Source organism: Phycodurus eques, chromosome 3, assembly GCF_024500275.1.
Source record: "Phycodurus eques isolate BA_2022a chromosome 3, UOR_Pequ_1.1, whole genome shotgun sequence".
NCBI lineage: Eukaryota > Metazoa > Chordata > Actinopteri > Syngnathiformes > Syngnathidae > Phycodurus > Phycodurus eques.
Window position 1 is genome coordinate 3,299,863 of NC_084527.1, and position 26,928 is coordinate 3,326,790.

The 26,928-nt window shown below is 42.4% G+C and overlaps 1 protein-coding gene across 2 annotated transcripts in view; it reads left to right on the plus strand.

The window, feature by feature from the left end:
* LOC133399721 (tetratricopeptide repeat protein 28-like) overlaps positions 1–26,928 on the plus strand; it is a 176,622-nt gene that overhangs the window by 120,428 nt on the left and 29,266 nt on the right. For both annotated transcript variants that reach the window (XM_061671465.1, XM_061671467.1), the window contains one exon: positions 16,840–17,347. In XM_061671465.1, the coding sequence (XP_061527449.1) occupies positions 16,840–17,347 (508 nt within the window). The remainder of the gene's footprint in view (positions 1–16,839; positions 17,348–26,928) is intronic.

Below are 26,928 nucleotides of genomic sequence, written 5' to 3' on the forward strand. Positions count from 1 at the left end.
CGGTATGGATTCTGCTAAACCTCAGCTGGTATAATGCCAGTGCTGAACCTCTAAACAGGGAGCTAGCAACAAAGTTAAAAGTGGGTGTTCCTCTTGTCAGGGTCACGATTTGTCAGTCTGTGTCAGCACGCTTGTAGAGGAGAAGATCATTAAAGAGTTGTTAGGACATGGATCTGTGCCTTCTCATTCTTTCAGTGGGTTGACACTAATAAAGGATGGCACAAGGGGAAATGGGCATCACTGTCTCGTTCCTTTATTATCCGATACTTTGCTGATTAAAAATTAGGATTTAAAGAAGAGACAAGGAGGCAATTTCGCTAAAATATTTGGTGGGCGCATGATCGGAGGGGTTTGGCATCCAGGGTAATGAAAGCTGCTAAAGCTGCTAAAGCTACTGCCCCCGCGACCCGACCTCGGAAAAGCGGTAGAAAATGGATGGATGGATGGATGGATGGATGGTAATGAAAGGTGACAGCCTGTTTGTCTGTCTTTCTGTCCGTCTGTATGTACACTATTTAAGAAATCACCTGCTCACTTGTCTTACCTAAAGCTACTATGTGCAATAATACTAGTAAAGCAACTATGAATATGAATAAGAAGCTGAGAATAGACGGTAGACTGAGATTCCAAAGTATACATGAGACAGTATTCCCGGCCCAATGTCTATTATTAATGAGGCACCGCCTGCTCGGCCCAATGGTTTGGAACACCTGGACAGCAAGCTCGCTTAGCCATGAATCATGAGGGATGGACAGCTTGTGTCAACCAATGGGCCATGAACACAACTGGGAAACAAGTATTGGTGTGTTTACCTGCTCTTGAGTGTATACAAATGGAAGGCCTACCTGTTTTGGTTGCATGAGTATGTAGAATATCCATGTGGCGATTATAGCACATGATTGGTTAAAGTCTTCTTTACAAACAATTGAAATGTTTTGGGAAAGAAGGCAATTAAATGGATGGATCTCCCGTGGAGTTATTCTGTGCATAGACTTAATTTTCTGATCATCGAGTTGTCCCATAAGAAGCGCAACACACATTTCTAAGGCCGCTTTAACAATACTATACTTACATCCAAATGGTACTGTGTAGTGTATAAAATGACCCACTCGCTGTTGGGAAGTTAAGGACGGTAATTCATCTTATAATATCCCACCCTGTCCCTTTTTTTCTCACTTACTGTTGCAATCAATGGCAATGCTGAGGGACAGATTAGATGACAAATAAAGAGTGACACAGTCACAGCAGAGCCTTCACTTTCTGCTGAGGTGCACAATATGATTACAGATGAGAGCCAACAGACCCATAGGTATTGCTCATGATTGGGCAACAGGGATCCAACAGCCTCCTTTACAAATGTACACTGCAACACACGCCAATGAGGATATCATAAAAATGTTGATCCTTACGGAGATCCAAAGTCTTTTCCTTTATACCGGCAGGTAGATTTGATGTTGCTTTCATAGAGGTTGTCTGATGATAAGGGATGGAGGGCGATTAAACACATTCCAGCAGAGCGCTCGTTCACATGGTTTTGATGGAAATGCATTGCGTGTCTGTGTCGCCAAGTGAAACAAATGTTTGGAGTGGTCTCATAAAGCTCACTTTCAGGAAACCTTCGGGACAGCCTGCAAGTGATGCGGGGAGGAGAGCTAAAGTGTCTGCTTTCAAAGTGTGAGATTAATTCATTATCTGATCTCATCGGCCTAATCCTTAGTACTGAGCTGGTGGGCCATTTTCGTGTGAATTCTCATCCCTAGCCTCAGGGAAGTTGAAATGTTATTCACCAATGACTGAAATACATTTGTGACTCCCTATTTGGAACACACCAGCTAAACCCGGTACTGCCTCAGTCCTTCTGCTCCGCTTTGTCCTCAGTCCAGTCCAGTCCTCATCCGGAATGGCCAGAGAGCCATTTAAAGCCACATCCCTCTCTCCAACCCAATCGATAGAAAGGCTGTCAGCAAGATGAATGGAGGTTTTAGGAAGTCCATTTTAATGAAGGAGAAAGAGAGGGAGTAAGGGAAAGAGATGTACGGTACTTGGATGGAGGCGAAGTGTCACAGCTTGTAGTTATGAATAAAAGGGTGAGGAAAAAAAAGAAAGAACAGTAACTAATGTGTGTATACATGTATTGAATGTCTTTAGAATTATGAGCGTGCTGTATAATAGTGTCTCCAGTGACTGATGAATGATTGTGAGGAGTGTATTGAGTTGGTTTAGCTGCAGCTAGTCCTAATTGTAGCTCAATAGTATTAAATGAAATGAAAGTACACCCCGAGACAAAAACGTTTATTATTGGAGCAAGGGGATTTCATCTCGCTGCACAATACCACATGAAATCATCTGGTTCATGAATTATGTCAGTGTCTCTTAGTTTAAAAACAAAAACTGTCATTATGACAAGGGACAGCTCAAATCCAAGGCAAGCATTTCCCTAGATTTATGCATATTAGCATGCAACAGATCTGAACTTGGGTTGTTGCTGTTTTTCAGTCTGTTTAATTGGCATTTTCAGGCGATACCCTACACCATATGGCATTATGTAGAAAAGGCTGCATGGTAATTCGTGATTAGGAGATAGGGGCAAAGGTTGCTGCACCAGTCGGTGGCGTAGACAACAAATGTTGTCTGGTCACTGCCCCGGCTGACCCTTGTTTTCACTCTTGAGAGCAATTTCTGGCCGTGATTAGTCACCGCGGCTTTAGAAAAGTAAATTCATGCATATGGTCTCTTCTTCTAATCTCTGGACAATTGAATAACAAGAAAACCACGATCACTCAGCATTTCTCTTTTTCCTTTAAACCAGATGGAAAAAGTTAGTTCACTTTCTTACCTTTTTCCTCTTGCAAATTTGAACTGGACCACTTCTCACCGCTTAGCCTTTCGTAAAAAGAGACTTGCTCTTGAAGATGTGGTGGAATCCAGAATTTGTGGTTGAGTTTGGGGTCGCTCAAGCTTTGTCAACAAGAGAAGCATGACTCTCTCAGAGGCGAGAGGTCAGGTGAGCTACAAGTGCGTGTTATATTTAGTCAACACACACTGGGATGTCAGACACAGCATTTATGCATTCTGAGGAAATGGCCTTTTGCAAGGCTTCTGACACAGAGCCAAGGACCGGGATTATAGCTGCTTAGTCTGGCTCAGTCCAAGCCTCCAAACAATACATATATGCTAAAATATGCTTTTATTCTTTTTCTCATTCTGCCTCTCAACACTCAGTTTCGCTATTGTCCCATGTTAAGGCAGTGTCAGCATTCTTGTCCCTGTGGCATAATATTGAGTCCTTCTCCAATCTCTCTTGGATGGGAGCCCTCTTACTTTATGAGGAGGTAGAATGTGTCTTTGTGGAAGGAGCTCTGAGAAAGCAATAAAATGGATTAAATCTACGAGGCCCCAAATGAGTGAAATGAAAGTACTACGTCTTAAGAGAGGACAGAGGCCTACAGGTTCTGCCTATACAGTTTATACTTGACCATGCACTACACCCAATATGGTCTCAAAATAAAACTTGAGACCGGCTTGTGCTGGACTCACACCAAGGTCCCATCTTAAATGAAGAATGGAACCGCGTGGCACAGAGATTGTAAAATATTCAGTCGTGAGACCAGAGGCAAAGACTTCCTGGGTATTTTATTGTAGCACAGTTCACTTGAGACAATTTAGTAGCTTTTGCTGGTGCAGTCATCAGATTTAATTGCAGCTTGTGGCAAGCTTTGATGGAAGGGAGTTGGTTCCTTTGTGGTGCCACATCTTGGTACACACAAGCAGAGGCTTCAACCCAGATTCACACATGCGCACGCACGTGCGCACACTAACAGTTATTTTCAAATGTTGTAATGGCGAGCAAAAACAGCTCCATATTGCACTATTTTGTTCAGTGTGCCAACTAAAGTGGAAATTACGGTAGTGGTGCTGTCCTTTGATTGTTCGATGGAGAAATAGTACCTCCTTGAAACAGATCATTGAAAGAAAATTGGGTGATTTCCAAAGAAGTGCGTATTACAAGTTGTTTATTGAATACAGTATATTGGTGTGTTACAGTGCGGTGTGCTGGTATGTGCTGGTCTTTCCATTTACATTGCTGATGTAGCCATCAGCATCAGACCAACAAACTCACTGCAGAGGTGTCGCTGGAAGTGCAATAGATACCTCAAACTACTGATTATGGACTCAGAGAGGGGATACTTTGATTTTATTGTTTTATGCTCATTTTTAGAAGATTGCTTTGGCTGCAAAAAAAAAATAAACAAAACATTTGTCTGAGTTTATTGCTATCTGAGAACAGTAACTATGAAATCAAACGTTAAACATTTTCCTCATTTAGATTTAGACACCAAGATTAAGTTTCAATGTTTAACAGGAAATCGAAACTGAGCTGTTAATGTAACGTGGAGGACATTACCCTGCAAGTAACAGCTTTATAATGTCCAAATAATGCAGATTCCCCATAGTAGTCTCTCATAGTGCCTATTTACTGTAGTGTCAACATTTACAGGCTGCATGTTTCTTTTTTACCATTTTGGCTGATGAGGAAGATGTTGTGCAGTGCGTGTTTTTGTGTGCGTCGCTGTGTAATGATTGGAGCCGCTGTGAATGTGTGCATGGGCACGTTTTTGACTTCATCGCCATTCAGAGAGGCTTAGCGTGATTAGCGTAGTGTGATCCTCCGAACAGTTAATGATGAGAGAAGCAGTCGCACCACAGAGCGCCAATCACACGCCACTTTCTAACTGCATATGGAGACTTATCTTGGTCTATGTATTCTTTGTGTGTCTGCCTGTATGCACTGCATTGGTTCAAGTTTGGGGGAACATACATGATAGGATTGCCGCTGTTTTGAGAGCATGAGAGCATTTGTCACAATTGCCCTTGAGCACCATTGGAGTCGGTGCGATTCCATTGGCGTTTGAGGGTTTACGGTCAAACAAAGCAGGATCCATAATTATACAGCTTCATTATGCCACTTTCAGACTGACAGATAACTCCCTGTACCATTTGCATCAGTTCAGGGCTACATGATGTGCTGTGGAGGCCAGTGGCGTTTCTCCCTTCCCTGCACTCCGGGGGACGGAGTGACAGGCTTAATGACACTGTTGGGGTTACAGCTTATCTTCAACCCATTTTCCAGTGTGATTAAAGTTCGCCGTGGGTAGCGTTTCATCAGTGCTGAGCAGACAAAAGGGACCTTTCCAGTTTCGTCTTTGTATTTGTGCGCACGCAGTTTGTGTATGACTGCAGCGCCGAAGAGATGCAAAAAATGACTTTATGGTTGTTATATGGACTGTGGCACAATCTCACATTCTAAGAGATGATGTGTTTTGTTGGTGCTCGTCTCCGGCGTGTACTCCACTTGTTTATTGCCTGCAGTATGTAGCCAGCAATGCATTTGCTGGCAAACATTAAACGCAAATACGATTATGTTTTGAGGTTGTTGTGAAACTAGGATGTTTCTTTGTGTGGTACCTGATTCACAAAGAAACAAATTGCATTCAAGATTCTTCTTTTCCTTTCGGCTTGTCCCTTTAGGGGTCACCACAGCGCGTCATCCTTTTCCATGTAAGTGTGCCCATTGCCTATGCTGCTGCCCAGGTGACATTTTAGAGACTGGTTACACTACAACAAATTAGGCCTCATCAGTTTGAGGCAGCAGATGTAGAATGAGTCGTATAATGATTGTTGATGTTGGCTCCGTTGTTTCTCCCTCTGCTTTCCTTTCTCACTTGGACTCCCTTTCATTGGTCCCACCAAATCTGACGGGTTAAGCATATAATATGGCAGCGAAGCCTGCATCCTGCCTTGTAATGGTAGTGCAAACATAACCCTTGATTGCTTCATTCCTCCAATGTGATGATGCCAATGAAACACACAGGAAGCAGTGATTTCTTCTTCAATTGTTGCTTCTATTGCTGCTTTGAGTCAGCTGACTCTCTTCAGCTCTCACAAAGCATACAGAGTTTCCCCTAGCCTCTCTACAGCGGAGTGAGCCAATGAGAGCCAACTGTTCCTCCAACAGTGGTAAATCCCAGAGCTTACAATCCATAACCTGGAGACAATCAGCATTCTAAAAAAATCATCCATGCATTATCTGAGCCGCTTATCCTCACAAGGGTCGCGGGAGCGCTGGAGCCTATCCCAGCTGTCTTGGGGCGAGAGGCGGGGTACACCCTGAACTGGTTGCCTGCCAATCGCAGGGCACATATAAACAAACAACCATTCACACTCATATGTACACCTACGGGCAATTTAGAGTCTTCAATCAACCTACCATGCATGTTTTTGGGATGTGGGAGGAAACCGGCGTGCCCGGAGAAACATGCAAACTCCAAACAGGCAGGGCCGGGGATTGAACACCGGTCCTCAGAACTGTGAGGCAGACGCTCTAACCAGTCGTCCGCCGTGCCTCCCTAAAAAAATCGGGCCTTCAAATTCTCCCTGCATGAGTGTTTGGTAAACATTTTCCTCTATCCGCTCTATGCCGCCCTTAACGAAACAACACTTCCACTTCCTGCATCTTCCTATATTAGGATATGCTGCCTTCTCTTCTCCCAGAAGACTTCAGTTAAAGCAGCAGAGACAAATATGTGTTTGGGTTTTCTGGGCACAGGTTAAAGCAGAAAGTAACTCACGTGCATCTCAGGTTGCTCAGACGATATGCCAACATACTTTCCGGTTGAAGGGCTGTAACTATCACTCTTTCTCTGTCTTCTATTATGCCAAGGGCAAGAGATACAATCAGGGGCCCCGCCAGCAACTATTTACCCTCCCTGTCAATCGGAGTCCGGTGGTGTGCGCTCAGAGCCGGAGGCAACACTGGCAGGTGGCCCCGTATGGCCCAGAGAACATGTCTTAAAAGCAAGCCATTATTCCCTGATCATCCCTCCCGTACTCATCTGCACCACACCCTTCTCTACAACTTGACTCGCACTTCATCTCCCACGGGTGATCATTTTCATCCCTTTTTTCTGCCAGGTTATCTGCCGACCATATTCCAAGCAAATGCAAAGCATCGACGGAGCCCTGCTCCTTGTCTCTGGCCGGAAAACACATCATCATTTGTCCCTATGTGGAAGCATACACACATGATATTTAAAATGGCGACATAGTCCACCTTACACCTCCAAAAAGGGTCATATGTATCTCTTATGTGGGACACATTTAAATGAATGTCACGGGGATTTATTTTCTAGCATACTACGCTGAGTTCACTTCATGGTCTTAAAGCTGTGTGACAGAAGGAGCTGGTGAAAGGCAGCTTTCAGAGGTGCTATATGTGTGCATATATGAATAATGTGTTGACTTATGTGATGCTCTTTTCAGTGTTTATCAGTCAAAGCAGCGCTCTCTCCTTGGTGATAAATTGAAGGGCCCGATAGTGTTTGGGTTATTCTGCGATGACTTGGAGGTGAATATACTGCAGTCCAAGGAGCAAAGAGGCGTGAAGGCGCTTTGGAGGTGCTCCCCTTGCCTTTAAGTCTCAGCAGGTGCAGGTGTACAGCACATGCGGCGTGCTGCGGGTTGCCCACGTCACAGTCACCGCCCCCAACGCCAGCGCCAAGCTTGTAATTACATTTAGGGAATAAAAGCACAGAGGGGAGAAGGGATTTGTGCACTGAGCTTGAGGTAGATGGAGGTCCTTTAGCTACATGGCATGTAATTGCGGATTTATTCGAGCGGCACTATACTGAGGCTGATGATGAGAGTTGGAATGGACAATGTTTTCGTTGGCTGTTTATCCTATAGTTGAGAGATGAGCACTCGTGCCTATATAGAATTTCTCCCCCCCCCCTTGTAATATTTCTTATCCAGTCAACTGAAGAATAGTTCTTGGGTCCACTACTGGGATAGCTTTGCTGACTACTTTGCTTCGAATGAACACAATTTGTGTCCCACATGCCGTGACTATGTTCATTGCAAAGCAGTAGGCCAAGGTGCTGTTGTGATAATGTTTTGTGTTGACTTGATCAATAAACAACGTAATGACATGCATTTCTTTCGTGGAGTTTGCTTGTGATGCATCTAATATATCGTGGAATGACGGCAAAGCACAAGGGACCTATCTCAAGTTGATTCTGCCACCGTGATAATAAAAAGAACTGATTCTACTCCTAAAAAAACAGTAATAAAAAAAGGGAGAAGCAAGTGCTCTAAAATTGCAGTATGGACGCAGAGACACTGTAAGCATTTACATTTTCAAATTCAACGTTACAAAGATAAAATCGACACAGGTGGGATGATACTGTACATTTACTCGATTGCAGTGTAGTTATTACATGAAGATACAAGTTGATCTTTATGTTTGACTGATATATCAATACACACACTTTTATTTACCTTTTACCTTCCTCTCTTTTTAAAACTGAGATTTCCCTAAAATGATAAGCAGATTTAAACTAAGTATTTGAAAGCAGTCACGAATCAGTTCAATCGAAATTTGGTGGCATGAATTACTGAATGGATTGGAGATGCAGCGCAAAAGTGTCTACATGAGAATTGCGAGGTGCTGACACTTGCTTCATTTTTTCATTGTGTCAGCATGCCCCGAGCAACAGCTCGGCTGTAGATCAATATCTGGGTCTCTTAAACCTTAACCTGTGTAACCTTGTCTCCTTTCTGCTCTCCACTAAAATCTTCACTTCTCCTCTGCTCTTTTCTACTCGTTACCAAGCTAAAGAAGTCCTCTCCTTGCCATAGAAAAGGGTTGAAGCAAGTACTGTAGCATGTCAGACTTGATTTGTCCAGCTGTTTGTGCTGTCAGGGATAGCGCCTCCCATCCATGGGCCTCCAAAACATCCTTGAATAACGCGTGCAACGTCCTTGGATTGACTGGACGGCTTCCTGCTGAATTCTGTCATATGCAGCTGGGGCCCTGCAAGCTGTGCTTTATTTGGCAATCTGTCAGAACGAACTAAAAGTCATAACAACAGCCAGTTGGCTTTTGAAGGATAGACTGGTTAAAATGCATCCTTCCTTTTATTAATTTCCAATCAACCCTAAACAATGTTGTCATGAGCAAAGCAAGAAGATACATCTTTTAAAATTCAGCATGGGGACCTTTTTTTTGACATTAGCGTGCTCTTTTGCACTCAAGGTTACCTTACAGTGAAACACATCATGTTTAAGGTAGTTCTTGTCAGTTCCCTTGGCCAAGGTACTTACTTTTGATTTTGATATGCACTGCATGGTGGATGTCCACTGCTCCTAAGCGACTGGATAAAATGCAAAATTCCCGGTAACGTTGTATATGTGACGGCAATATAACCACATTCTTACCAAGCAGTTCGGTTCAGTTCAGAATGCCGTCGTATAGTTCGGAATGGCAAGCCCTAATCTGGTGTGTGATTCCACCATTGGTGACATAACACATGCAGCGGACATTTTTTAAAAATTTCCTTCTACTTGTAATGTGGTTGTTTTTGCAGGACGGGGCTTTGTTAGAGAATAGACACCATTTTTGGTTTCATGATTGAGTCCGCCATTAGCTTTCCTACAGCTGATTTGGCACGGCAAAGGATAGGTGCCAAAAAGTGGTACGGGATGGATCAATTATTTTGTTGCTATTCACAACGTGTATCAAGGGGCTCTCTATAAATTACACATCCGACCAAATGGAACCAAATACTACTTCTTGATGGAAACAGGGAGTGAGATTTAGTTTGCCTGTTCACTCAGTCGGTTTAACTTCTCCTAAACGCCATTAGTGTAAAGAACTAAACACTAAACACGCATTATGCTCCTCTTTCTGCAAGCTTAGAGTCCTTATAAAGGGGCATGCCTTGATGTTTACCTCAAACCCGTCCTGAAATTACTTTCAAACACCACTGATTTCCTTTCCTGTCACCACAAGGTCTCTGAAGAATTGATTCCCTTCTCGGGCAGACATCACACAGCTACGCCTGTGGAGATTTGACTTGAGCACCGAAATACGCAGCAACCCTTCGAGGCTTTTGCTCTGATTTAGAGTACATTAAGATCCATTCACAGTGCCCTGCTTCCCCAGCGTGCCACCGCTTCAATTTTCTCCCCGAGTTTATATTCATGCGTTTATATATCAGGGGGCAGGAGGGTGTGCTCCTGTGTCAGAACAATGCTGACATCCTGTCACAGGGGACCGGTGTTGTGACAGCAGAAAGAGGGGTCGTCTGGGGGACATGTAGCCAAGAACCAGCTCAGTTACTGTGCTGCCCTCTCTTCATTTTCCTCGCCTAACATTTGACCATTTCTTTAAACTCTGTTTTGTCTAGTGTATTGTCTGAGAAAATCACCCTCTTGAATAGAGCACTCAAATTTTCCACCAACTCCGGTGGAGACTGTGGGATTCAGTTTGACTTTGTGGCTCATGTGATTTCTTCCTCTCGACTGTTTGCCACCAATGGCTGCAGCATTGCCTCAAACAGGCGGAAAAAATACACAAACTGCATAAATGTGGCCACACAGATGTTGGCGCATGCACACACAAATACACTCGCGTGCGCGCGCACACACACACACACACACACACACACACGCACGCAGAGGCATACAACCCACAAGCCTTAAGATACTCCCGGAGTAAGGACATTTGAGGGACTGTATACTGGGTCTTGAGACTAACCGCAAATGATCTCCCATTTAGCCTGGCACCACTGCGCAGACTACCCACAGCTCAGACAAAAAAGGCTTTTTCACAAGCCAGAGCTCCACTGCATCTTGCGTGTATCATTAGTTAACCCCATGCAATTCTCCACGGCTGCTGGTGTGTCGGCATCTCGTTGCTGCTTGTACAGTCGAGGTGGGCGCGTGAGGGTCCCGCAGCAGAGGGCGCCGAAGCCGTCACGAGTGCCCTTAGCCGTAGTTTGACCTTTAGTGACAATCAAGCCTTTTCTTAACGTGTCCTGTGAAGCCTAAAGGAATTATCAAGATTCAGGTCCTGTTGCGTGATTTATCTATGAGCTGGAGGTTGCACAGGTCACAAATGAACAAGTGGCTCCTGTGGCATCGATACATCATCACTACCAGTCAATCAGCTTAGTTCTGTTGATTGAACGGCGCTGTCATGAGAAGCTCTCCAATTGCTAGAGCCCTTTTTTTTTTTGTCTTATGAGGAAAACTATCTTTGAATCCGATTGGGTAAAGTGGGGTCAGGGTTAGTTATTTCGGCTCTTGTTTGTGTGAATGTGTGCGCGTGTGTTGAAGAGCGCACTCAGCCACCCTCGCTTGGCAAAGCACAATATTCTCCTGCGTAAAAAAAACAGAAGGTTTTGATATGGCCGAGTGACTTGCCATTTGGCCAATTTAATTGTGGCTCCTGTGGGATCCATATCCATGTGGAAACACCAGACCGGGAGAGAGAATGAAATATAAACCTATAAAGCGAGATGAATATTTTATTATCTCTATCCCCGCCCCCAACATCCACATTGACACCGCTAACATGCCTTGTTCATGCAACGCACCTTTTTGCCCGCATGTTTTCACACAAGCTCATGTTGCCGGTATGCATGCACATGCAGAAATGTTCGGTCATGCTACTTTCGGAGCATCGTCGTTCCGGTCGGTTCTGTTTTCATTGCACTGATGGAGAGATGTTTCCTTTGAGTGTCAAGATGCATTTGTAGCAGGAAATCCAGATGGGAGGACGGCCTCAGCCTGGGGACGTCTGTAGCGTTCTCTCTTCTCATTCTTCAAACACAATCTCTCCCGTCGCTTTTATCTGCCCCTCTTCCTCCCCCATTACCCAACACACACACGCACACACACACACACACACACACACACACACACACACACACACGCACACACACACCTAATACCCTCTAGTGTTCACCGCCAGCTAACTGCTCATGCTGCTGGAGCCTAGCTCGTTAAGGGAAACGCCGGTGCATGGTTCCCCTCACCTTCCCTCTGCAGTGCCTTTTAATTAGCCAGCTGGATTTCTGTGCATGTGCATGTGTGCGTGTACTTGTATTACACATACATAAATCTGCAAAATCAGATTGTGGGGACTCACCACCCATAAATCCTTATTCTTGAGATAAGGTTAGGCGAGTTGTGGTTAGGCTCCAGGGAAATTAATGTCAGTCATTGTAATGTCCTCTATTTTGATGGAAACGTTGACTTGTGTGTATACTTGAATTTGTGGGAAATGTGGGCCAGTGTGTAGAGTTGGCATGCAGCACCGCAGTGCTTCCAGTCACATAAGGCATTTTTGTACTGACTCCATATTATGTTTGTAGTTGATAAAGTCCTCTGGTATTTACTTGTCAAAATGTGTTTGCTCCTACCATTCACAGACATTTCTTAGATATAAGCATTTGCCCCCAATCTGTGTTTAGCCATATGAACACATGCATTTTTTAACCATGCAAGCATTTAATTTTGATTCACACGGAATAAAAATGTGGATTGAGAAATGTATTTTCTCTTGTTGCCATTTACACTCCAGGGAACGACCCCATCCCAGAATACAAATGGAATGGTCTCATTTGCACAAGATTCAGCACACAATATCATCCATGACTTCACATAACTTTTGCAAAGCTGCTTGTAGGAAGGATTTCATTGTCATTATGGTGAGGAGCTGTATCAAACTTATTATGATTTTTCTATATTGTTGCGCACCCCTGCGCCAAAGCTGTTGATTGCCATGATATGTTATTTACTATAAATGGATGATGTACTCAACTGTACTCAAACTGTCCACTCAACATGTTTTACATTCATCAAACGCGCATGGTGATAGTAGTCTGAACCCTTTCCCTAAACCATCCATGTACTGTTTATTGCCATGGCAACTGTAGTTGTCCTGTGATCGCTACTAGTCTGTAATTATCACCGCTGAAGAATATCAGAGCTTCGCTGTCGAACCTAACGAGATGTGGTCTTCCGAAGGCACTTGTGAGTAGAAGCATCACAGCCCAGCTCGGGTAAGCAGTAAAGTGCTGGCCAGTGTGAGAAATAAAACACACATTACGGACTCAGAGCCACAGAACTTATACTATCAATAGCAGCTCTGCCGCATGACATAAGAGGGTAATTATTCTAAGTACGATTCATTACCTCTTCCACATGCTATGAAAGCTACCATTAGTCTAATGCTCTACTGAATATAAACATACTTAGTAGAAGAGTCTAATAGAGGAAAATGCACAACAAATCTTAGGCCACTCTCCTTGTCCGCAGTAAGAAATAGTCTTGTTGGAGTCACGTATTTGTGATAAACATGCCATCATCCCTCCCCTGCTGTCTCCTTCTGCATTCCTCCTGTCCTGTCTGCTACCAGCACAACCCGTTTACCCATTACTAGGAGACCCTCGGTGCAAGTAATCTGACGCGTTACTTCTTCCAAACAGATAGTCAAAGTGTGTTACAGTTGTAACGAAAATGACTTGCCCAATAAAATTCGAGGTTAGTAAATTTGCATAAGCATAACCCTTTACAGAGCAATCAGCAGAAAAGGCACACTTGCATCTCACTCAAATGGTAAGGCGTTTACTAAGGCAATGAATACAACAAGTAAACAATAATAATTAATATTGTGTACTATGTACAAAAGACCTATTTTTTTAGGGGGGGGGGGGGTTGGCAGGCAAATGTTCCGGGCGCTATAGTGTACAATTGTTAAGGTGGCAAAGGGAAGTCCGTGTCATACCTACCTGTTATGTGCTAAGTTAGCCTGCTATGCTAAGTTCTGTGCTATGTTAGCTTATCGAAGTGCTACTATTTGTGTCCGTAAGTAGGGCTCATATTGTGTTACTGTACTGTCCACATTTGTCTGATAACATGTACATTATCCTGGTTAATGTGCTTACTACTAATGTGCCGCCTCATCTAACTTAATTTTAAAATCAACTAATCACTAAAGTAACTAAATTAATATTTTAAGGAGTAATCCGATTACTTGTTCAAGATAACTGTAGCAACATGCCATCTGATGATGAGGAAGGCTTTGTATATGTGTGCACGTTTATGATTGGGGTGGTGTGATATTGAAAGATTGAGAGAACAAAATTCGGGAAACTTTTGCTCTGAAGTGGGAATGTATGTTGTTGTCACTTGCATCATCCTCAAAGTGATTGTTTGGAGTGCACTGCAATTTTAAGAGAGGTCGTCTATGACTGTTGAGGTAGACTCCTCATTATCTTGGCCTCCATCTGAGGAGAGAATGCAGCGTTGCAAGTCTCACTTTAGACGGGCACTCATCAGAGCGACTCGTCTGTGCTGGAGAAAGATTGTGGTCTTGCTTTCTCTGCCTATCCGGCTGCACTCTGAAGTCAAGCAGATGAGGAATCCTCTGTTTTCTGCTCACAAAAGTGGAAGTTTGAGTTGGAGAGAACAAGCAAGGCTTCAAAAGGGACATGTAATTGAGCAGCCTCAGATAGGCTATCTTGGAACATGAAACAGCAACAGTTTGTGACGGAGGGTAATTGCATCCTTGGGCTTGTGAAATGCCTTGTTGCGTCTTTTAAACTTGACCAAAGTGCTGAGAGTCCTTGTGTCAGCAGGTAATTGGTTGCAGACATCAGCAGCAACTTGAAGTGACGTAAATCAAGCTCGGTAGATTTGGTTTACCGTTTGTGCATTTAATGTGAGGAAAATAACCAATGTAATGTATCGTTTTTGTCCTTATAAGGGAATCTTTTATTTTTTTTCTTTATCAACATTGTACTTTAGTTTTCATTTATTCAAAGCATCAGAATATCATTATGTAGCCTCGGGGCCAACTAAAGATATGTCTTGCTCACTGCAAGTGCAATTCCTCATGTGTAACCTCGATTGTGTACCCCATCTATTGAGGGTTCCAAAGCTGGGGAAGAATTGTGTAAACTTGACTACTGTCTCACAGTACATGACGTGACGTAATTCAAGTCAAAGGTCAAATTAGTACATTACAAAATCCTCATCGTCCTGATGGTATGTATGTGTACCGTATATGTAACACAAGGTGACTAATGAAGTTTAAATAGTTCCAGCGTTATCTGTTATTAACCTTCATCATGACCCAGTCCATGTTACTGGTTCCAGGCTTGACAGTGACCTTCCCTGTCAGAATGAATGTCCTCTCTGGTGGCACGAGTCCAACCCTATTCCTGGCTGGGTGGGTCCTGTGGAAGGAGTCCCTTTCTTAGCTGGTCGTGTGAGATTAATTGAACATCTGCTCAGGCAGAGACAGCTGACCCCAGTCGCAGCTGTTTACCTTCCACATAAACGCCTAATAAGCCTGCACTGGATATGCTGCCTTGGAGATGTTCACATCAACAGCAGTATTTGTCATTGTGAACAATATCTTACAAAAGATATTGTGCAATTGCACGCTATCAAAGCAACAGTTAGTGCTACAAAGCCTCACCGCAAAGGTGTTTTAGTCAAAGAGAAGCCTGAGAAAAGTCATTTCCAGAAAAGTCACAAAAACAATAATGGTGAATTGCTGGTGGTGGATGAGGGATAGAAAAATGATAATACGGACTGAATATTACACTTGATTACAATGAAAATAAAAGTAGTTGTTTACTACTTTAACATGTTCATCATGATAATTTGACATATATGAGAGAGGAGCAGACAAAGCTCCCCTTTGTTCACAACTTTGGTCTTGATCCTCGAGGAACAGCTAACATCCACATAAAGTGCTTGAGCTGATCAAACGTCCAATAAAAGGTTGAATGTATCTAACTTAAATATGCCTTAATGTCTTGTGAATAGTGGCGACTTAAAATACAGCTTGAAATAATCAATTTTCTATACTGCTCGTCCTCATTAGGGTCGCAGGTGAGCTGGAGCCTTCCCAGTTTCGTTTGGGTCTACCCTGGAAAGATTGCTAGCCAATCGTCAGCAATTCATTAACAACCATTTATACTCACATTCACTTATCAGGACAATTTAGTCTTCAGTTAAGATAACATGATGCATGTTTTTTGGAATGTGCGAGGAAGTACTCAGAGAAGACCCACTCAAGCACGAGGAAAACATGCTAACTCCACACACAGCTGAGATTCAAGCCCAGGACCTCCGAACCGTTAGGCACCTACTCATCACCTTTCAGATTACATGAATCGCAAAATAAAGATTTTTGATGAAAACTTGACAGACAACAAGATAGAGTTTTGCATAAGAAGATAGTACTATGACATATGACATCAAAGAAGAAAAGAACAAAAAGATGGATGTTGACATACTCGTCGTCTACATGCAAATTCTGAAGGTTTGTGTGGACAGAGCCTGCCTTTAGTGCGGACGTTTTCCTGCTAAACTTGTTTTCCTTGTGCAATTTGTGCTTAATGCAGTTCCCTGTTGACTGGTGGACGGTGCCCGTGGAAGTGGCACGACATGTAGGCGAGAATACACAGGATTATTTTCTCTCTGTTTTATAGCCTCAGCATTCCTGCCAGCAGCAAGACAGTCAGCCAGTTGCCACCCCCCCCTCGCGCAGGTCTGATGTGAAGCGGAAACCCCTCTACTCACCCGCCTGATTAGCACTTTCTTTGTTCCGTTGTCGGTGGCACACCATGAAGTATGATTGCAGTTGGCAAACTGACGGCTTTGAAACAAACCGACTGCTGTGCTGATATGCAGCACACTTTACCCCCTTCATTGCTTTGCAACCACAGAATGAAATTAGGTTTTCTTGGTCAGTTGGTGTCTGAGCAGTAAGTCTTTCTCAGTGAATATGTAAAGGTTTTTTTCCTGGATTTATATTTGGAAGCAAAGTGGGAAAATGTTAAATACAAAACCGATAAAATGATTACCCCTAATTAAATGTGCAGGGCTATTTAAAACGTGCATTTCTATTCGGTTTCTTAACATGTTTTTTGTATCTAAACCCTACACTCTTGCTCTCACTCTCTCTGTCTTTGTCTTCAGGCTGCTTCGATGGCCCTGAGCAGTTTGGGCCATGTCTACACAGCCATAGGGGACTACCCAAATGCATTGGCCAGCCACAAGCAATGTGTTCTGCTGGCTAAGCAGTCTAAAGATCAGCTCTCTGAGGCACGAGAGCTGGGAAACATGGGTGCCGTCTACATCGCCATGGGAGACTTTGACAATGCCGTCCAATGCCACGAGCAGCACTTGGGCATCGCCAAGGCCCTCGAAAATAAACGGGAGGAAGCTCGGGCCTACAGTAACCTAGGCAGCGCCTACCACTATCACCGGAACTTTGACAAGGCCATGTCTTACCACACTCATGTGCTGGAGCTCGCCCAGGAACTGGAAGAAAAGTCCATCGAGATGCGAGCGTATGCGGGCCTGGGGCATGCCGCTCGCTGCATGCAGGACCTGGAGCGGGCCAAGCGGTATCATGAACAGCAGCTGTCCATCGCTGAAGGTCTGAAAGACCGAGCGGCAGAGGGAAGGGCCTCCTCCAATCTGGGTACGTTTGCCAAACACGGACTCACAATATGACGACAGCGGTGCCTTGACTTACCAATTTAATTCATTCCGTCACACGGTCGTAACTTAAAACATTCAAATCTCAAAATGGAAATGCTGCAAAAAACAAAACAAAAATGTTTTTTTCAACAAGAAAAATAGCACTCTGCAGTATTGTACTTGATAAAAACACAGAGCAATAGCATATCTAAATATAATGTAAAGAATTAAAGAGTTTGCACATCATGATTCCATGCTTAAATGCGTGTCAACATTGTGCTCCTTCTGATGTCCGTCCCTTGGCCACCTGGGGGGAGTATAATACAGACATGCGAAATAAACAAAGAAGAAGTTACACAGTAAACTGCAGTAATTGGTAGTATTGCACGGTTTTTGCATAGGATAAACAATACCTGCCTGTGAGTATTGTTATATTGTCTGTTTACTTGTGTTGCACCATTTGTGTTCAGATACCCATTGCTTAAGGGGTTATAACTACTATATTGAAGCTCATTTTGTTAATCCGTCGATTGCTTTTGCGTTTGCGTTTTGCATCATATGTTAGCATTAAGCTAGCAGACTTTTGTAAGTTTTGTGGTTTGACTTAATACACAACACATAATTTGCTTTGTCAGGTGTTTAAACTTCAACTGCTGTGAAGTAGCGGATCAAGCTCGGCCAAGCTACGACTTGAAAAACTCTTAAGTCAGATTTAATTGTAAGTCGAGGTACCACTATATTTAAGATTGAGAAATTGGTATCCTTCTAGCAAAGAAAGGCATTTGTCCCAATGTGTGTATGATATGTTCCCCCCTCGACAACAGTGCACCCAATCCTCTTCAAATTTACTCTTACGTGCGTATTGCTGGAGATCCACAAGGATGCAATGTTGAGTCGCATTTGGATGAGCAATTATTGGACCAAAAGTTATTTTATTCTTTGCTGTGATTCTCTCAGGTATCTAACTGGTCTGTGCCATTTTTATAGAAAGGTCATAATACAGTTGCAAGGCAAATTTCACGGATGACTGCTTAGATAAGTGCTCACTGAAGCTAGTCCAAGAACAACTGGATGTTGTTCTAGAACATACCACCCTCAGCATTTATCAGCTCCCCCCCCCCCCCCCCCCCCCCCCCAAAAAAAAAAAAAAACATTATTGAATAGACAGTGACAAATAACCAATAAGCGTTTTTGGGGTTGGTTCTCCACCCCCCAAAAAATGTCAAAAACAAATGTCAAAAATGTTGAAATACGTACATTTAAAAAATAAATAAAAAATCCCCAGATAGATGAACCTGCGAGTCCTGACCACTTTTGATGGCTCCTTATAACATTTATATTTCCTAAGTAGAACAACATATGCTATTTCACACAATAAATTAATATGCAACACAATTGAATTTCGCATGTGGGTGAGGTCCCTCGACAAACGGTCCAGTTTCTCACGTGCCCCTTTGGAAAATTCATGGCCCAGCCCTGACATAGATTTTCTCTGGGGTTCAGTTCTGGTGAGTTTGCTGCCCAATCAAGCACAGTAATATCCTGGTGATTGAACCAGCTTTTGCAAGTCCTGCTGGTGCATGACATCAGCATCTCCCCGAAGGGAGCATAAAGTGCTCTAAAATTTACTGGTAAACAGCTGCGTTAACTCAGTCACAGTGGCCCAACACCTGCAGATCATATGGCACCCTAACTCACTGACTGTGGAAAATTTACACTTGACTTCAAGCAACTTGGAATGTGTGCCTCTCCACTCTTCCTCCAGAATCTGGCTCCTAGATTCCCAAATTTAATGCAAAAATGTACTTTTATCTGAAAATTGAACTTTTGACCACTGAGTAATTGTACAGTTCTTTTCCTCATTAGCCCCAGGTAAGACTCTTCTCAGAAATGTGACATTTAGCCAAATTCTTTGATACACAGTCTTGTATAGATTACCTTTAAGTGAACTTGACAGAAAATAACTTATAATAGCGTTAGAAGTATGTAGTAAATTTGTGTTTATTTTTTCAACTAATAGTCATTTTTTTTAATTCAGTGGTGTACAGCACAATAATTAAAGATCTGCAATTTGGCTAATGAGCAATGTTATCTTGGCCATGATGTTCTGCTGGTGTTTGCCGGCTTTAACCCGGAAAGAGCGACGGAGAGACGCTACTGGTGTGCCCATACAAACTTCCTGCTTACCTTCTATCTGTATCTGTATACTCTAATCTATAAAATTTACAAGTTTTACTTTTTGAATTGAAATACTGCAATAATAATAATAGGTCCCACGATATTGTAGTTCGTATTTTGAGATAGTGAGAGGCACCTTCTCTAGAGATTATCATCACATTTTCGTTCACCAAAAGCATTTTCATTGATTTTTAGATTTTGAACTGTTATTCACAGCAGTGTTTCGCTTCCATATAAATAATGTAGTTTAGCTCCTTGGTGACCAAACAGTCTCCCTTAGCTTCACAGAACGTTATTGAAATACTTGAAACTTTAAGTCTGGTAGTTTTAGTGTAAAACTCAACCCATCAAGCACTGAACAGCAGCAGAGTTAATGCCTCATCTTAGTATCATATCTGTAGAATCACCAGTAAATTGTATCATGACGGCATTTTAATACCTTCACATAAAAAAGCTACTTTTTCATGACAAAAAAAATATAATCTGCTCTGCTATTGAGTACCTTCCTGCTGCCTTGAACTGAATCGAGAATCGATCTCAAGATAACGTAAATGTGAAATGGGGAAAAGACATATGAGCTCCTCTTTTCCTTCAAACTTAAAGTTTGATCAACCTTGAGATGCACATTTCAAAATCTTCCTTCTAGAAGAATTATGTGCGCAACCTAATAATATAATATTTCAGGGAAAAAGGAATAATAAAAAATGGCGATATACTATATTGACTACTCCATGAGATAAATGCTGCGCCCATCTTGCTGTATTTAGTGCAGCAATTACAACCTACACTGGCTGAATTATGACAGCCATCAAAGCAGCACTAACCTTGATTCTAATGGACAACGAAGAGGCTTAATAGTGCTTCCAGATGATTTAGTCTTTAACCTATGAGTAAAAAGTGTGCAAGAGGAGAGTCGAGGTTAATCAACCGAACATAAATTGAAGCTGTGATTTGACCAGTCTAAATGGGGCTCATCCCCTTTGCGGCAAAATTCATCTGATCTTTAAAGCGAGATGATCATAAATTGAAGGACTATTGAGAGCACATTTTATGATGCTATCTACATGTGAGTTTTATTACATGTCAGGCGGCAGATATATTCCAGTGTCTTATAAGAGTCCCGTGTTCTTGATGATTGGTTGCAATATTTGATTCGTTGTAATGTTGTAATGAGTGCATTGTTAAAGATCTCCATCTGGTGACCTAGCTAAATGAGCGGGTAGTCGGTAGCAATGAAGCTAGTCGCTTCCACGGAGACGGCCTCCGACGAGTCAGACCGTGGCGCTCAGATTGTGCCGCCGACACCCAGGAGGCCTCACATCCATGCAGGCAATCTGTTGATACTTTTATCTCGCACTCCTCTTTTCACTTTTTGATACCTTTGCATTTCATTGTCTTGGGCTCCTTCCTCACCCCCGCTGATTGTAATCTGAAACTGTCAAGCCACAAGTAATTGAAACTGACTTGATGAATCGCTTAATTACCTTTAATAGCTGATTCAAGTGGAGCTGAATAATGAAGATAACAGAGAATGAAGTGGAGGTTGTGAAGCTTCTGTCTGGAATTGTTCTGTAGTTGTTTTGAGGCAGCGGATTGTTGTTGTTATTCCATCATGAATGCCCACAAGCTCGCTCGGAAGACTTGGAAACCTTTTTCTTTTACTCTGTGAACAAAGAAGACTGGAATGATCAAGACAATTAACAAGTAGCGTTCCAAACAAACCAAAAGTTTCAGAAGTGGGAAGAAGACATTTGAGAAAACAGCATTGTGGACGCTTTTATATGCCCTCTCAGCCTGTTGTTGAGTTTGGCTGCGGTATGGATTGGGCAGCGGCTGACTCGGCTGTGAGGCACACTTGTACAGAAATTGCCATCCTTTAATATCCAACCACCATGCCCAGCGGTACCAGCGGACCGGGCTCAGCACACTCTGACCTATAAAGGATATGAATATTCCAAATTCCAGTCCCATGTATTATTCAGTAATTGGCCAGCTTACCAACGAGTCAGCAGTATCTCAATATCGGTTAGGGGACCGAAGTAGCGGGTAGTTTATGCTATTGATGAACAGAATCTAAATTGAAAAAAGCATTTAAACATCTTGTGAATTCTCACTGTGAATACAGTTCATTCTGTCATTTTTATGCTATCATTATACAGTACTGTGAAAGTGGCCACAATGTTGTGGCTGTTTGGGGTATATCCACACTACTCACAAAAAGTTAGTGATATTGGACTTTCAGGTGAAATTCAAAGATGAACCTAACATTGCACTGTAAACCTTTCTGGTGACCTTAATTTTACCTTCTCTAAACTTTCGAATTTCCAATTGTTCAATGTTTCAGTACTTTTTGCACTGAAACCTTTTTTTTTTTTCTGTGACGTCCAATTCTATGCCTTTCTGTGCCTCTTCCAGTCTCTCTGTATCTCACTTGCGGATGACACTCTGTGACACGCTAAACTCACTGGCCACTTTCCACTGACAACATCCTGTTTCAAGTACTCTGATTAATTGTTAGCTGTCGCCCTGGTCTCATGATGTCAACATGTGGAAAAACGTGATGAAGAGTACTATTTAAATAGCAGTTCTACTTCACCCAGGAAATGTACAGTATCGGTCCATTCACGGATCAAAGACCTGTTGTGGATTTTGCAATTCAGCTCCTTGTTGGAGAACAGAAAGTCGTGCAAAACGTACTGAAACATTGAACAGTTGGACATGCGCATTCAAAACTTGAGAGAAGGTCAAATTGAGTTCACCTGGAAAAGCTTTATCCTAAAGGTTCACCCAAAAGCCCAAAGTCTGTCTGTCTGACCATCGGTCCCACAATGTAATCTAAAATTACATTTGACTTGAATTCAATGAGGACTTTAAAACACCAAAACAACAGATTACACGTGATAATGATCGTCCATTACGTCTTTTTCTAGCCACATATCACAGTCGGACACCTTCTGTGAGTCCCGAGAAGGGGACATGTCTGAAGACAAGTCTGGTCCAAGTGACATTAAAACCATTGTAACCCACATTACTAAGATTGGAACGGGTACAATGTTAGACAAGTTGTATAACTGTAATTACATTATTGTGTCACACAAAGAAATAATGCATACTTTAATTGAAATACAAAGAACGCTTTACTTCCAACACCGACCCAAAATATCTCTTCATAGCAGAGGACACCTGAAAGGATAGTGGTAAAAAAACACCAAATCAACCTTTTCCCCGTTTCCACTCAATCCAGATTACAGATGTTTACCTTTATGTCTGTTAGTTACAAACAAAAGGAGAACAACATGAAGTGTTCACATCTCCAAAGAAGCCAGCCCAAGAAACTCTTGTGTTTTTGTATGTTCCCTGACTCAATTGTGTCTGGAAAAGGAAACAGGACATGGAGTAACTTCTGTGCTGAATTACCTTCAGACCTTTTTTTTTTTTGTAATTTTTTTTAACGTCATGTACTCTTTCGTGAGTACTCACTCCTTCTGCTATGGAGAACTGCTCTGATGTTCGCTTACCCAGTTAGAATATTCATATCTGCCAAAGCACCATGATTTTTGATTTTATTTGTTGGCTCTTGGCAGTTATGCTCAACTGACCCCGAGGTTATGCTAATGAGTTCTCTAAATGCATGGGGAGTATTTCTATGCTCTCATCTCATAATCAGACTTTAAATATCAATCCACAGTAAAATCTGTATTATGCAATCCACAAAAATAGTTTTAAGAATATAAATGCAAATGTAATGCAACTATATTAAGACTGTACAAAGATGGGACCACGAAAAACTAGACTTGCCTGGAGCACCGAGGCATACAGATTACTCATTTCGGGACCTAAGCCTTTGGAAGTAGGAATATTATTAGTTTGAGTAGGAAAGGGAGAAAGAAAGAGAAAAATTTACAAAGGAATTTGTCCAGCCTATTGTCTCAGACAGGATAAATTGAAGGAAGAAGGAGCTAACCAAATACACACAAAAAAGTATTTATCTGGGATGATGATAGCTTAGGTTTTTATTGGGATCTGTGTAAATATTAGAAACCTTTCCTTTCCTTTTGATCGAGAAATTATGGGAATCTTATGTTCTCCTGCAAAGACCCATCTATCCATTTCCTGTACTATTAATCATATTCAGGGTCACAGGCACACTCAATCCTATTCCAGCTGACATCGTGTGACACTTGCGCACACATTTGTGTTTTGGGAAAATATATGGGACTTCTTTTCCATTCTACAAACTTCACGAAAGACCTGGAAAAAAATGTTCTCCTGCTCCTTGTTCTGATACAGAAGTGAAGCTAGATGCATCGTTTTATTATTCTCACTTTTGGAGCTTTAATATCAAATAGAAGCGCTCCAAAATGAATTACTTTTGCATTGACGACGTACGCACTTTTTCAGCACATTCCGAATGATCTTTGATCCGTCTAAATGCAGTTCATTCCAAGTCCCGTGTCAGGCTTGCGGAAAGTCCTGTGACCGTTGTTTAGCTGGGTTTTCAGCTCAGCGGGTGCTGTAGGCGGAGTTGGTTGCCGACCGAACGCCCAATCAGCATGCGTCCACCTAACTGTAGCCGTCCTTTTTTCAAATCTCCGTCCTTGCTGTTTCTCTGTGAGTCAGACTGTAGGAGATGTTTCTCTCTGAGACTCCCAGGATTTGGTGGCTTAAGACCAGAACACAACTCCACCCCTTCCTTTCTTTTGCAGACCTCTGCAGGCTCTTGTGTCCTCCTCAGCTCACTACCTCCCCCCACAGGTCACTACTTACAGTACACTAGTATTCCTTCAGAGGTGAAGGCCTCCTGATAAGTGTAAATTATTGGGAAAAAAAATTATGCTTTTGTTGTTTATAACAGCTTGAGCTAACTGGATAAAATACGTGGCATTTTCTCTCTATAACTGACAATAAGCACCAACACTGCCGCCATTCCTGCACCCTGCCTTTCAAATGTAAATAAATGATGAAATGTTTCTGCCGAATCCCTCGTATCAGTGGTTCTCAAACCTTTCATTTGCATCCACCGCCTTTTGGTTACACTGTCTGTGTTGAGCCCCACACAGCCTCTACTCCCCCCCCCCGATATAATGCTTGCAGTTACCAAGTGGCAGCAGCATTGTTTAAAATCCTCTTAACGCACTGTAGGCCGTGGACGTCGATAGCAGCTGAAAGAAAAACGCAGCGATTCGCTCCGAAAACGCGGCACCATCCCTCAAAGTCGTCATCGCAGTGTTTTCCTCGATGTACAGCCAGCTGTGTAATAAAAAGTGACAGCACATTGTCATGCTTGTCTCTGCATTGGGAAGAATGTATAGGGCTCAGAACGGATTGGGTGGCATATAGAATTGTTGATGTATATTTGTTTAACCTGTTTTTACTCAAACTGTAAAGCAATGTGGAAGAACCAAACTACTACGTACTATAGATCATTTTGTATTATGGCCAAATATGCTTTTATCATACACACTGGTTTGCCAATATTGTTGAGGATTAATTTAATACGAAGATGTTATAAAGCCATCATATTGATTTTGACAGCATACTGCGAGGGCAGTGCCTGGTAGAGGTATGGTTTTATTTACTGTAATCCCCTTACTTATGTGGCGGGGGGGGGGGGGGGCTACACCCCTGCGTCTACCATGACAGTCTCCTCAACCCCACTCTCCATTGCTGCGTAGCTAATTCGTTTTCACCCTGCTGCATGGAGCATTTTTGCTGGTAATGCACCGGGAGGCATGATATTCTCAGTTCGTTCACTCCGTGTTGAGGACACCCTAACCTTGGGAGTGACTTTGACGGCTGTCAGTGCTCCTCCAAGCTGCCTGCACAGTGAATCTTAACATGCATAACAGGCAAAACGGAGGGGATTATTTAAGGTGTGAGAACTATCCATCCATCCATCCATTTTCTGTACCACTTTATCCTCACAAGGGTTGCAGGTGTGCTGGAGCCTACCCCAGCTATCTTCAGCCGGGTGTGAGAACTAAGAAATGGCACAAAAAAAAAACACGCACAAAAAAAAACCACACTTTAAATAAATATGTACTGCACACTGCTCAAAGCAGCGTAGCGATTTAGCTTTTCCTTGTAAATTATTTTTTTGTTTTTTGCAGTTGAATTGTCTCATTTTTATCATTCTCTCTTCCCTCTTCATTTATTTGTTTTTCTTTCGATATTCCTTTGATTTTAAGAACACATTACCAAGGTTAGATCAGGTTGTATCACTTCAAATTGAAAACAAGCAGAAAAAGAACGTCTTGTCTGATTTGTAGAACTCGTGCATGCTGAGGATATTTTTTGACTTCCTCATTTGTGCTGTTTTCCTCTTGACATAATATTGGATGGCTATTGTTAAAACTTTAGTATTACGATGACTGTAATTTCAGACTCATGGGTCTGCCGAACTATAAAAAATATATAATGTGTTTCTATATCTACATACTTTAATTGCAAAATGTCAAAGCAGGGAGTGCTTGTGTAGCCTGTGTTGTGGTCCCTAATATAGCAGGGTTATGATGAAATAAATGTGAAAACACACAAGATAATCCCAGTGGCACCGTCATAGTCACCACAAAATGCTAAGCCCCTTTCCATTGCTCATCCCCCCCACCCGTTTCCAAATGATTTCGATCTCTGGAAACCAGTTGGTGGCTGCACTCTCTTTATAGTAGCCTGTTAGCCTGCCTCCATGCTGATATAACTCAGCCATGATGGTCAAGCAGCATGGTGGCGCAAAAGCATTTGTTGTGCAGCTGTCTTCCCTCTCCTACAGAATTTCTCTATCACATTATGCGGTATCAATGCTACTAGTGCTGTGTACTATCACTGAATGCTGGTTGACAATGACAGTGAAAGGCAAGTGACACAGAAGAGGAGCCCAGATAGATTAGATATTCTGTGATGTCTTTTTACAATCCTCTCAGATTGTTGTTGTGTATAGCCTAGTGGATCTCGGGGGAATGTGTGTGTGTCTGTGTCTGTGTTTGGTTACTGCAGATGACTGTTATTTTTCATAGGATCATATTTGATCAGAAATACTACATCCGGCACCAGCTTCTCGATTATTTTTTGTTTCTCCATACTTATCTAAATCCAAGTTTGTTTGCTGAGCTTCCCATCAACTTCACACGCTCTTAGATTGTTCATCAGAATCATCTCAAACTCAGAATGAAACACTGTTGATTAAAAAAATAAAATAAAAATCCTATAAAGACACAAAAGACAGCGTTTGATTGCACTACATTTATAATGACTATAATTGTGTGGAAGTGTGTAGTGTAAGCGGAGAACAGATGGCACTGTGAGCACATATTTTGCAACCAAATGGCTTTTTTTGTCCTTGCTGACAAGGAAAGCACTTCTCTTCTGCAATGTTACCCCTTTGGAGTCTTTAAAGTTAATATTCTG